This window comes from Dendroctonus ponderosae, unplaced genomic scaffold, assembly GCF_020466585.1.
Source record: "Dendroctonus ponderosae isolate FM_Combo_2020 unplaced genomic scaffold, Dpon_F_20191213v2 Dpon_F_20191213_1, whole genome shotgun sequence".
NCBI lineage: Eukaryota > Metazoa > Arthropoda > Insecta > Coleoptera > Curculionidae > Dendroctonus > Dendroctonus ponderosae.
In genome coordinates, this window is record NW_026017110.1 from 61231177 (window position 1) to 61244166 (window position 12990).

A 12990-nucleotide genomic window follows, 5' to 3' on the forward strand; every position below is an offset into this window, starting at 1 on the left:
TTTTTAGTCATACCTACTAACTTCTACTACTCTATGTAAAAATAACGAAATAAAATACACCACGTGTTTTTGTATTATTATTCGCTTATAGCGAATTCCGGATATAACGAACCAGTTTTAGTTCATTTTTCAAGTTCGTTATATCCGGACTCAACTGTACATCAGTATGAGATTGCTGGAAATAATGTGTGTTAGACGCGCTTTTTCTGTATAAAAGTGACCAAGATTCGGTCAAAAGTCCGAGAAAAATGTGAAATGAAAACATATATATTAGGCTTAAACCCTTCAGTGTGAGGATTGCATTACTGGGGGTTTCAGAGCCGAATTCTAAGTCGATGAATTACGCAGTATCAAACAAATGTAACCTTGACCTTGCTGGACCGTCGTATCACATGACCGTTTCGTGTTGCTGAAATATAAAGTAAAATACAACTCCAAACTCCGTTATGTCATGCCTTATTTTAGCTTCTTGAAACAGAATGGCGAGATTATTATGGGTTGGAAGACTTATAGATTCGAGCTAATTTTAATCAGCTTATGCTTAGTTTTCGTCGTTTTTTTCTGTCCTGTGGGTTCGAGTTGGCTTAAATTTCCCCATTTATAATGGGTCAACTTTTATCAAAAACAAACCAGCCTGTTGTAGTTAAGTCGTTAGAACCATAGACAAATAGATTAGTCATTGTAAAACAAAATTGCCATTTTATCGAAGTTTCACCAACGTGCTGAGCTACGAACGTGACTATTTGAATATTCAGCTACTTTGATAAATTCCTGATGTTTTGCTAGTTTTCCGGTTGCAAATCAACTAATAAATATTTCAGAGTGGTCGGTCAGGGTTGTTGATTTTCCTTAAAACACAATGGATTTTATAAGCTGCAACACAGTATTGAGCTACTTAACGTTCATTTGTTGATGCAATTATTGGTCATTCGCATTCTACTATGAGCTTATCGCATTTAATGGTACTATTGTCTGTTCCTCTAGTGTTGTATTAGCTAATATTTAAAACTGACTAAGTTTTTGAGTTTTTAGAGTGTGGTGGATTAGAATTACCATCCGGGAAAAATGTTAATTCACGACGACCTGAAAACCGGAAAACCCCACCAGATTCAACTTTTATGTTCAACTTCTAAAAGCCCGAGAAAGTCACTAGTCTTAAATAATAACCGCGAAAAGCTCTTAAAGATCCATGACAAAATATGCCATTTTTCTCTAAAACAGCCAAAAAACCCGAAAAATTCCCTGGGGTCTACAGAAAACTTTGGGCGAAATTCCATTTTTGGTTGATCAATTTGTGCCACTATCTAACAACTCCTCTCGAGGTTTCGCAGACAAAACTCTCTATTAAATGAATTTTAACAATATGAAAAAATAAAATAGCCGCACATGTCTAAACTACGACAATAAATTCTTTTTATTGCGGCCATTTAATTCAATACTCATCTATTCGTCTCGTATTTTAGATATTAACTCAGCCTCAGGCAACTAACCTAGATTTCCTAAAATTATAAAATGTGTCGTCCTCCTAATTTATAGATGAACCCGTGTCAAACCCGGCTAATTTATATCATCTTCTGGACTATCCTTGAGCATAAAATTTTGTATAAATATAAAACACACAACTCGTGTAGGCAAAGATTTACATATCTCTAGAAACCTTGAAGAAATCTAATTTAAATTTTAGAAGGAGAAATACGTGCGGGAATACTATAAAAATTTATATCTAGCAACCGACAGATCTAAATTTCGACACGTGATTTACAAACTTAGCGACTTATAACATAGCCGATACTTATACATACAGTAGTAACTTGTGTTTGGCAAATAGGTATCAGTGATTTTCTGTTTTCTGCGGGATTAGTTCACTTTAATGCAAGTTTGCTGTCGAGGCAACACTCTGCGGCTTAAATTTGCGCTGCTCAAAGCCAGCTGGGTTTGAAAAGTTTTCCATTATAGAGTTGTGTCTCTAGGGATAGATATTTAAACTTCATAAAGCCTCTTTTTACTTTAAATAAACTTTTTAATTAGATTATTCCGTCATTATATCCTCAAACTGTAAAAGTGTCCTTAGATAAGAGAGCAACTAATCATTCTTCGGTTATCTGTGTTAATTTTAGTGTTAATCGTTACTTAAGGACTAATCTTATTTTATGATTATGCACGATGTGTTAATTGGAAAAAGAAACGGCGAACTTTGATAACGACTATTAATATGGTAATATTTATCATCTTCGTTAACCTTATTATCTGAGGTCGCCCTGCATTATAACGCGATTTTAGTTTTGCATTCTTTTTGCTCTGCACGTGCTGGTTTTTAACCACGTTATCACTTTCTCCAATTTGGCAATAGGGTAAAACTCTGCTTTTCGATTTTATACTTTAAATTATGTTGAGTTTACAATTGCATTAGTGAAACAAAATTAATCCGTTGCGCTTCTCGCGTTCAATATGTATGTAAAAGCATCAAGATTTGGGAAAGTCCCCGAAGAATAAAACTGTTTTAATACCCAGAATTCTCGGAGAAATCCTAAGAATCTTGGAGGCCTTGAGCGTTGAATAACGCCTGACCTTTTTTTTAAACTAACTAGCTTATGCGATAAATTGGACGCCATACCAGGTACATTTACATTTTTAGCTTTAGTATTATCATTATTATCATACCCGGGCGCGATTCTTTATAGGTTGGTTTATTTGCCGCAATAAAAGCAAGCGTTTATTAAGCATGAACGCTTCTAGCCAAATAAAAGATGTCATATCAACTTAATAATAGTTAAAACACCTTATTGATTTAAAGCAATATAATACGGATCAAGCAACCGGCCAACCTTTCATAAAATCAAAAAAAGTTCAGGTTTTGCGGCCATTGCTTGAAACTAGAGAATTTTCAGTAGAGCGGTGAAAACCTCAGGAAGAAATTCGTTTCGATAACGGCTTAAAGTCTCAAAACACTTTCAGTCAGTTGTAATTTGATAATACAGACTTTATTGTTATCTGGGTACCGTTTATTAAAATGGACATGTTGTGATATTTTTCAAACTTTTTGTTGTTTTATCCAACCAGGTAAACGTTGGCCGATGTTACAAGTAAACATGATATATAATTATATTATAGCCCCGGCTTAGACTGTATTTAATACAGATCAATCCAGCTCTCGACACAAACTCTAGAAAATGGGCATTTCGCTTCGTTAAAGAGTAATCTGGATCTACTTTTCTAAGAGCATCTCGAATGTCCTTTGTCTTCGTACTATAAGCGAAGAGGTTGTTTTTCTTTTCGTGCTTTTTTGGTGATTTTCTCAATTTATCATCGTCGTTAAGGAGAAAATTGATCAATGTATTGTCGAAGTATCAGAGGCCACTAGTATATTTATTATATGAAATATATTTATTCTGACCTTTCAGAGCAGGATTTTTTTTATCAGCACATAATATTTTTTGGTCTGTTCCAATACTACAAATGTATGTGCGTTTTTTGTTTGTTTGCAGTTTCTGTGGAGAAATTCGTCGTTTTTTAATTAGCACAACGACTCCATTGCAGAGTAATTATAAATCATGATCAAATACGGTTATCAATCTATAAATACATATATAAATGAGTAGGGACACAAAGCTCTCTCATTAACATCAGTTTTCATGTAACGTTGCTCTGAGTAAAATCGCAGTTTTTTTGCTTGAATTATCAATCACTATAAATGTAATTAAATATAGTATATTTGTTCGTAATACCTAGAAACACATACATATATGTACCGATAGAAATCTTATCTTAAGTAAAACTGGCATTTTGATATGAGCGGATTTGCCCTTGTCGCATTAGTTTCCATAAAGTAATAAATTCTTATGAACTATGTGTGAATGCGTTAAGCGGTTCGATTAATAGAGACTGAATTTCCAAGAAAGTACCAAGCATACTAGGAAGGAAAGGAAATTCCCAGTTTAGTGCAGCCTGTGAATATAAGGACGACTTTTCGTTTCGATTACGGGCACATGAAAAAACTTTGCTAGAATAAATAGTGTAATGAATGGAAAGTATATATCTACTCTTGGCAACCAAATAATACACAATTCGGTGCAAGCATTAATAATATTTCATTGAAGCATTTTCATAAAAGTCATTAAACGAGTATGAACTATTGCGAAAGTCAAGGCTGAGGACTCTCACTGAATTAGCGAGTAAAACTTTTGAGATATGTTAAAAAAATTTTAATCTCCTTAGATTGAAATGCATATTTGACAGTCACTGTAAAACCAATATGGTTTTCAAATTTATACAATCACAACAGTGCTAAAATAGTTCGTTCAGTCAACAGTATGAAGCTGAACGGAGTAATTAGAATATATACTTGTGAGCAAATAAACTAAGTGATTTTAATTCCGAATGACCTCTGCTAGTCCAGTATAATTAAATTAAGTTTTACTGTATCCATCACAGTAGTTGGTTACATTTAAAATATGTAAATTGTTAGTCAGCAGTGAGGAATGACTTTGGTTCAACTAATACATGTTAATGTGAGCATTGTATTTTCTACATCAGCTTGATTTCTGAATTGAAACTTTTGAAGGGCACGTAAATACTTAAAACATTAACATTATTACGGTTCTTAAAAAAAACGTAGTATCTGGTTGGTTTTAACGGTCGCAACTCTCGTCCTTCTGGTTCTTTTATAAACCGGCATATTGAATTAAATTCGAGCTGGTTTGCCTTTTGAATAAATATCTCGCCGAATAGTAAAGTTGAATAGTTTACTAAATAATATATTTTCTGTGTGTCAGTTCACATTCAAGCAATGCATGACTATTACTGTAGTGTAATACGGTCAAAGCCCTGCAGTAGAGAAAGTCCGAATTTAATTTGCTTCAGTTTGAAATAAAATAGAAGCGCATTTTCAAATCTTCTATCCACCAAACTAGCGTTTTACAAGTTGATAGGAGCGTCTTTTATTAGACAGTACTTATTTGGTATTTAGGAGATTTTTTTAATTACACCGTGGCCGGATCGGTAGTTTTGCTGTTGGCTCTCTACAAAACCATTACTTTGGGTCATTTTGGCGATGAAATGATGACATCAGCACAAATATTTAAACGTTGGTGTTGCCTTTTATAACTTGACTCTGATTTGAATGCATTAAAGCAAGAAGATATGACGATTTATTATGATTTATTACTTTGAGCAAACGAACAAAAGGCAAAAAAGATCGTCTTTTTTACGTTGAAAATGGTTATGGTTACCCAGATCGAATGTTTCGGCCACAGTGTATGTTACTCCAAATTCTATTCAGCCTGCCTCCGATAGGCGCTTAGCTCACTAATAGTGACACTGAGAGCACGTTGCTATGCGGGCTATACGAATCTTCCTTCTCTCTTCAACTTTAGTTTAATTCACATGCAGGCAAACTAGCGAAAGCGGGTTACCGAGCGCACACAGTTGCCAAGTGTTGACCTCTGTTATTCCATGCATGTAAAATTAGTGAATAATCTTGGTATTAAAAGTGCAGCCTCAAAAAGCTCGCTTTTCCTTTTTTCTTGTCGTTTTATGGGGTTTGCGTGTAGCTACTTTTAATTTTTTTTGGGGACTGACGAATTTGTAAAATATGCTGTTCTTCCTTATTATGCAGTTTCGACTGGAGCGGCGCCAGGACTATTTTATGGGGCTTTTATGAAACTTAACTATAATTAGTTTTTACTCAACATTGTCCTGATCTTACTCAAAAAAATATTGTCAAATATCAGTCAAGCCGTAGTGGGCAACACTGCAATTATTTAACCGCAATGGCAAACAACCATTTTGGTATGTCGTTGACCTACCTGGTGTTTTCTGATCCAACATGGCCGATTATGGATACCCACCCTGGACATCAGTTCCATTAAATCATACTGATGCTAAAAGCGTTTGTTTCAGAACGACCACAGGGTGGGTTGAAAGGTGGGCCTCATTCCATTCAGTCCACCTTTCAAGTTTCAATCGAAATTCTCCCAATTAATCCAAATTCTGTCTACAATGTTTAACTTTTCACGAAAAGCATTAAATAAATAGTCCAACCGGGGGTTTTTTCTCGAAATTTGTCTTGCAACATCACTCAACCTCATGCCACCAACACCAATTAATCGCAGAGAATTAAAAAACTTTCAAGCGCGAATTACTTCTTCGATCAATTGCTGTAAAATCTTTCTACAATGTTTGACTTTTGATGAGACTCATTAAAGAAATCGTCCAGCCAATTTCATTTCCTCGACATTTTTCGTGCAACACCACTCAACCTCATTCCATCCAGACCAATAAACAGCAGAAAATTAAAAACGTTTCAACGCGAATTCGATTAATTAATGGAAATTCTCAAATGTTTGTTTAACTTTTTCTGAAAACTAATAAAGTCAATAGTGCAATAAATTTTTTCTTTTTTTCCTTGCAACTTTTGCTTGCGAAATCAGTCAGGCAGTGAATCAAAGGATGAAAAATTGCAAAAAAATCGTTTTAATTTCATGCAACTGTGGCGATGCGAGTTTGTGTGGTAAAAACATTTCAATGGATTTAATTAAGGATATTGATTTAAGCCAAAAAGCATTATTGCAACTGCAACTTGTGTTTATTTGTTAATCGATATTAATATTTTGAAACGGAAATAAGCACTAAGTTCCTGACCGGACAAATACTGTGGATTTTCCTTGGGAAATCATGTTTCTTTCTTTGTTTCAGCCAATATGCGAATGGCTTTCATCACACGTTGTCGAATGGATGGCTGCCATCAATCTCCATCCTTATACGGAGCTGTTCAAATGCAAAGACGTGAAAGGAGGAGATTTGGCACATCTGGATCGAGAAAAACTACTAGTAAGTCCACTGTTTAATCAACAATAGCAGATTATTTCATTTGAGTTTTTCGCTTGTTAGAAAAGTGGACAAAAATATTTTTTGTTGCAGGCAATGGGTATAAAAGACGAATTCCACCAGGCGGCAATGCTGGCTGCGATCGCTGAGCTTCTCAACAAGATAGAAGATCGACAAACTGAATTGAGCGAAGCACCTGAAAGCAACAATGCTCCTGCTCAGGGATTTCCGCATAGCTTATTGCAGCATAGCTTCAGTAGCTTGAAAAAATGCGACAAATGTAATAAGTATTTGCGAGGGCTGTTCCATCAAGGCTTTATATGTACAACATGCGGACTGGTGGCCCATCGAACCTGTGTGGCGACTGGTTTAGTATCTTGTTCAGGAAAACCACTGGATGAAGGACGGAACTCGTTCTTGCAATTTCGATCTTATTTTGGACAAGGGCTTTGCGTTCAATTTAAATGTTCACCAACCACTCCAGCACCTCTTCTTCTTGTGAAGTGTGTTAAAGCACTAGAAGCCATTGCGAAAGACAACACTAGTCTGGAATTGTATAATATCTACAGTGCCACTCCGCCTGCCGATCAGGTGAATAAGTTGGTGAAAATAATCGACAGTGATATAAACAGCCTGGATTTGAGTTCAGCAAGTGCAGTAACCATAGCTGGATTAATAAAAAAATATTTGCGTGAACTACCAGATCCGCTAATTCCGGTCCAATGGTATGACCGATTTTTGGAAGCTCAAAAGCGAAAAAGCGATGAAGAATGCACTTCGGTTCTGAAACAACTTCTTGAACAATTGCCCGAACACCATATGTCAACCCTACACTTTATCATGGCCCATTTATGCCGAATATGTCAGATGGAATTCGCTAGAGGGAACAAGAATCCTCCAGCCGTCCTTACTCAAGTTATGTGCCACATTTTCATGAGACCTCCATGGGATCGAATTATGTAAGTATCATATTTCAATTACAAAACTTCGATGGTGTTTCACCTCTGATTTATTAGCTATTAAATTTTGATGCGGATCAAACGATTCGTAGATTTGTTTTCATTGTCAAACTTCGAAAAATAACCATAAATAATTTGAGTAGTAAAATTGACCGCATTGTTTTAACTTCAATGAGTACTAAAATTTTATAATAAAATTATTGTTTGAGAAAATACATAAATCGGTTTATTGATTGGCGGGCAATTGCCACTCTTCAATGGTTTTATATTGAGTAAAACGTTCGCATTTCAATTCAGTTCGAAAAAATTGCCATTTTAACTGATTTTTTCAAAGCCGATTACGTGAACCAGTCCATTTTAATTTTGTTATGAGCGCCACTTGAAAGCCATGGCTAATTTGAATATTCCGATGCAAAATGTTTAATCAGAACTTTTGTAGCTCATACATTTTTAATATACTTCCATATCTATCTCAAAATTTAATGAGATGTTGCCTTAATTACTTATTCCCCAGTTCATGATCATATTGCTTTGTGATTGGCGATATACGTGTTTCTATGCACGTTATTTTAACATTGAATCAAGGACGCTTCACGATTTAAGTATCTGATAGCACATTTTGATAATACCCCGTACTGATAATATAAATTTAACTAACGAATTACAGTATCTAATGCTAGACTGACTGGTAAGTAATGCGAGTATAGTGGTCCGCTGAATATTTTGGGAAAGTTTTATTCTATCATGTGTATTGCTAATGAGCGGTGTATTCGTGCTAAAAATACGTGCAAATGCGGATATATACAGGAAATTACTGATGATAAACCACTAGAGTGCAATGAAGAATTGTTGACCCTTCTGCTGGAGACGCTGAACAGGTAATTTAGGACAATCGGCTCGCCTTTCAATGATTGTGAAAGCTAGGAAAACCGAATTTATAACTTTCAGATTATTGTTGAAACAGGCCACACATATTCTGATAATAAAAATACTAAACCCGATGCCAACTGGCTCGAGACCAAACTCTTCTCGAAAATTTAAGATCCAACTTCATTTCGGTAAAATTAGTTTAAAAAATCATTCAGCCTGCCACTTTACACGTACATTATTAGTTCTAAAATATATTGGGCTATTACAGCATTGCGTCCAATTATCTACTCAAATTGCTCACATTTTCCAATTTCTCTTGGTCTACGTGCACGAAAAAGGGGAGTTTTTTGTTCACTTGAAAAAGTTTAAAGGTTAAGTCAGGTCAAGAGCGATTAGGTGATCTTTTAGGAACCGTTTCGGTAAATTTCCAATCTTTTAAATATTTTCGTCAGAACTAAATATAAATCTAATTAAACATAATTGCAGTGAGATTGGAGGCAATTCTGACTGGTGCTGAAGCACGTGGTGGCTAATTGAATTGAGTAAAACTAATTTGCGAATATTTGTTGCAGACAAGTGGTGTACAACACGCAAGCTCACAATAGAATAATAGAAATTCTGCTCATGCACTGTGACTGGGGAGAAGTGGTTCCAGAATTTGCATCAGCCCCCGCAATACCGCCCCGAAAGGTGTCCGGTCGCATGGGAACCAGCCTTCCCATTCGGGTGTCGGAATCATCTAGTCATTCAGAGAAAGAGAAGAAAATGGAACTGCAAGATGCAGAGTGGTATTGGGGCGATATTAAGCGAGAAGTCGTCAACGAGTTGCTAAACAATACAGTTGATGGTACATTTTTAGTGCGCGATGCATCGAGCAAGGGCGGGGAGTATACATTAACCCTCAGAAAAGGAGGTGCTAATAAGCTAATTAAAATTTGCCATAGCAAAGGGAAGTATGGGTTTACAGAGCCATACAAGTACAATTCTGTAGTCGACCTCATAAATCACTTTCGCAACGTTTCGTTGTCTCAATATAACACGTCTTTGAACATCAAACTTCAATTCCCTGTTAACAGGAACAACCAAGAGGAAGAGCAAGCAATATTGGAACGAACTGACAAGCTGAAAACTAAGCTTGAGCAAATCCATAAAAGTTTGGTCGAAAAGCAAAAAGAATGCGAACGTGTATCTAAAGATTTTAATGAAACTTGTCAAGATGTTCAAACGCGACGTCTTTCCCTCAACGCTTTTCGCGAATTAGTGAGGGTGTTTGAAAAGCAGACTTTAATCCAAGAGAAATTTCAGAACGAAGCCCAACCACATGAGATTAAAACTTTGGAGGTTAATGCAAAGTTATTAAAACAGCGATTAGGCTTAATGATTGATAGTTGCGAACAACTTGAAAAAAATCTGCAAAGTAGACAAGCGTACAACCGAAGCCTGGAACGAGAACTAAATTCCCTCAAACCCGAAATTCAGAATTTGCGTCGTGAGAGGGAACAATTTATTCGATGGCTTTTGCAGCGCGGAGTGAAGCAGACCGAAATCAATAATTTAATCAATTGGAATGAAGACGATACGATAGCAGAAGTTGAAACTGACGTGGATTCTATGCCTCATAATGAGCAAGCGTCATGGTTTATGCCAGATTCGACCCGAGAACAGGCTGAGGATTTATTAAGCGGCAAGCCAGATGGGACATTTCTGATCAGGAAGTCCAGTAACAAACCGAATTTTGTATTAGTTGTTAATTGTAATGGAACCCCTAATCACTGCATAATACACCAAACGGAAAAAGGGTTCGGTTTTTCAGAACCCTACAACATATATCCAACCCTCTTAGAGTTGGTATTGCATTATGCCACAAATTCTTTAGAAATTCACAACGATCTACTAACCACTGTATTGAAACATCCCGTTGGTTCCATTAACGCGTCGCCTAGTGGTGAAGGTACTTAGGCCTACGGATTTGGGTTGTTTTGTGATACACGCTGTGGTGACTATCAATTTTCTTGTGATGGAATTTTAAGTTGCTTATGGATGAATGAAGAACTCTATGTCTTAAAAATATATTTACATACAAGACTAGTAATTACGTATTAAATCGCCATGATTTATATTGACTGTGATAGTTTACTAAAGAAAAGTTAAAACCTTGGCATGGCTGAAACAAGTGAAGTGGAAAGAAGTAAACGCAGAAAGACACATTTAAGAAATGACCATTTTACAGCATGTCATTTCCCAGGAACAATTTTCAAAATGATCTGTTTAAAGTATTTTATACTTTTTAACTATAAAATGTAATTGCTTGAAAGCATTGTAGATAGATATTTGTGATCTGTGTATTTTTTGTCATACTTGTGCAATGGTTCAATTGTGAAATTAACAGATTAATTTTCTTGTCAAAATGATAGTCAACCTTTATATTTTTATCTTTTTACCTTCATGCATTTGGAGTATAATATGATGATATATAGTGGCCATTTTATTTTTATATTGAATTTCAGATACAATTTGTTTGTAAAACATTCACATATGAAGTTACATTACTTTATTGTCTTATTGTAAATGTATTGTATGCTTATCAATTATTAAAAATGTAGGGAAAGATATATGTACATTTTCCAGTATTACGGATAAATATACTTTTTTGGGAATTACTGATAACAATTTATTTATGTCGTTACAGTATCCCAGTGATTAAAAGGCTGTACAGCTTCAAAAATTGTGTAGGTCAGCTTGAGAATTTTTACGGAAACTACAAGAATAGCTGTGCTTCCTTAATTTTAGTTGTGACCACTTTTTGTACTATTTATAGCAATTGTTATTCTGGCTTTTTAAAAATGATTTTATACTTTTGTTACGGAATTGTAATATCTCTGCAATGCAGAGTTTATGTAGAATGTATTTTTTTCTTTAATTTGCAAATTTTTATTAATTTAATCGTTTTCTGTGAGATAATAAACAGGTTTTCGAAAATTTTTAACAGCTTGTATCATTTTGGTATACATGATAGATGATCATATTTAATTTTATTTTAACCAGAAAAACCTGTTTTGACGTTTTTTTTCCAATTTTCACATAGTTTTAAGCTGTTTAGCAACAGCAAATAAAGTAACGTTAAATGTGATCATTTCGTGGGAGACTTGACCACATCTATGATAGATGATACTAAATAGTTTTACTCTAACTAGTCAATATGCATTTTAACATCAATACGCACAATATTACCACGTAAATTCGGCAAAATTACTTGCCAAGTCCTCAACATACAGATAATCTTACAAGACTTATATTTTTTAAACTAGTACCAAGAGCAACTAGCGTATTGAGAATTGTAACAAAACTAGCAAGATAAGAAAAGAGGAATACTTATAAACCACTTGGCCCAACTGTATAATTCCTAGATCTCTTCTTTGTTTTCAAGGAACTGATTAGATTCTAAATAGTTTGAGTCGAGTGTTCTATCGGAGATGCCTTCATTATTGTTGAAAAAAAATTAGAAAAAAATTCCAAATATATTGATGTTACTGACACTGATTTTATCATCAAAAGTATTCCTTCTTATAGAACGCTTGACCTCAATTATTGCATTCTTTTTTCTTGAGCTGAATACTATGTATGTAATAGCTATTTCATGTCATTGTCGATGGACTTTTTACGAACGCTTATCTCATTTTAATGTTGTTACGAATCATCATCTTTTAAATATTGTGTGTTATCCATCAGAAAATGGAATAAATAAAAATGTAGAACTAGAACATACATGTTGGCTTTAGATTTTGTTACTGGAATATGTCGAAGATTGTTGTGTTTAGCTGTATTTAACAATAATTTTCGTCGTATTTCTAACTCCCCAAATTGAAAATGTGACATTTGTGCAAAACGCAAAACTAATAGTCGTAAATTGGATTTTATTGTTGCATTTTAACGCAAATAAAATTTCGAATGTCGGGTCTCCTAAGTAAGAATAGTAGTGGATTCTATGATCTCAAATCAATGTAAATGTATATGTAAAGTCGTATTGATTTAAACAATTATTTGTAAACGAAATTTACATGGGAGACCTTAAATTCATTCAAAATACTTCTTTTCTGTATATATAAGCTTATTGTGATAATTTAAAATTCCGATGGGCGAGTGTTCAGCCTCAGAAATGTCACATTAGGTATATATTCAGCTTTTAGCGAAACGGTTACAGAGCGAGACCATTATTGTATCAATTTAAGATGTATGTTGGCTCTAATGTTTTCACGTTCATTATAACTCAACTGTTTTTATTTCACATGAATTCACCAATAAAAATTGGAAAATATCTAGTTGTTTTTTGGATGGT

At 34.8% G+C, this 12990-nt stretch overlaps 1 protein-coding gene across 3 annotated transcripts in view; it reads left to right on the forward strand.

Annotated features, from left to right (window-relative positions):
• LOC109540864 (phosphatidylinositol 3-kinase regulatory subunit alpha) overlaps window positions 1-12969 on the forward strand; it is a 46050-nt gene extending 33081 nt beyond the window's left edge. For all 3 annotated transcript variants that reach the window (XM_019909357.2, XM_048661007.1, XM_019909356.2), the window contains 3 exons: window positions 6694-6828; window positions 6919-7784; window positions 9227-12969. In XM_019909357.2, the coding sequence (XP_019764916.1) occupies window positions 6694-6828; window positions 6919-7784; window positions 9227-10613 (2388 nt within the window). In that variant the 3' untranslated portion in view covers window positions 10614-12969. The remainder of the gene's footprint in view (window positions 1-6693; window positions 6829-6918; window positions 7785-9226) is intronic.
• The last annotated feature ends 21 nt before the right edge of the window (window positions 12970-12990 follow it).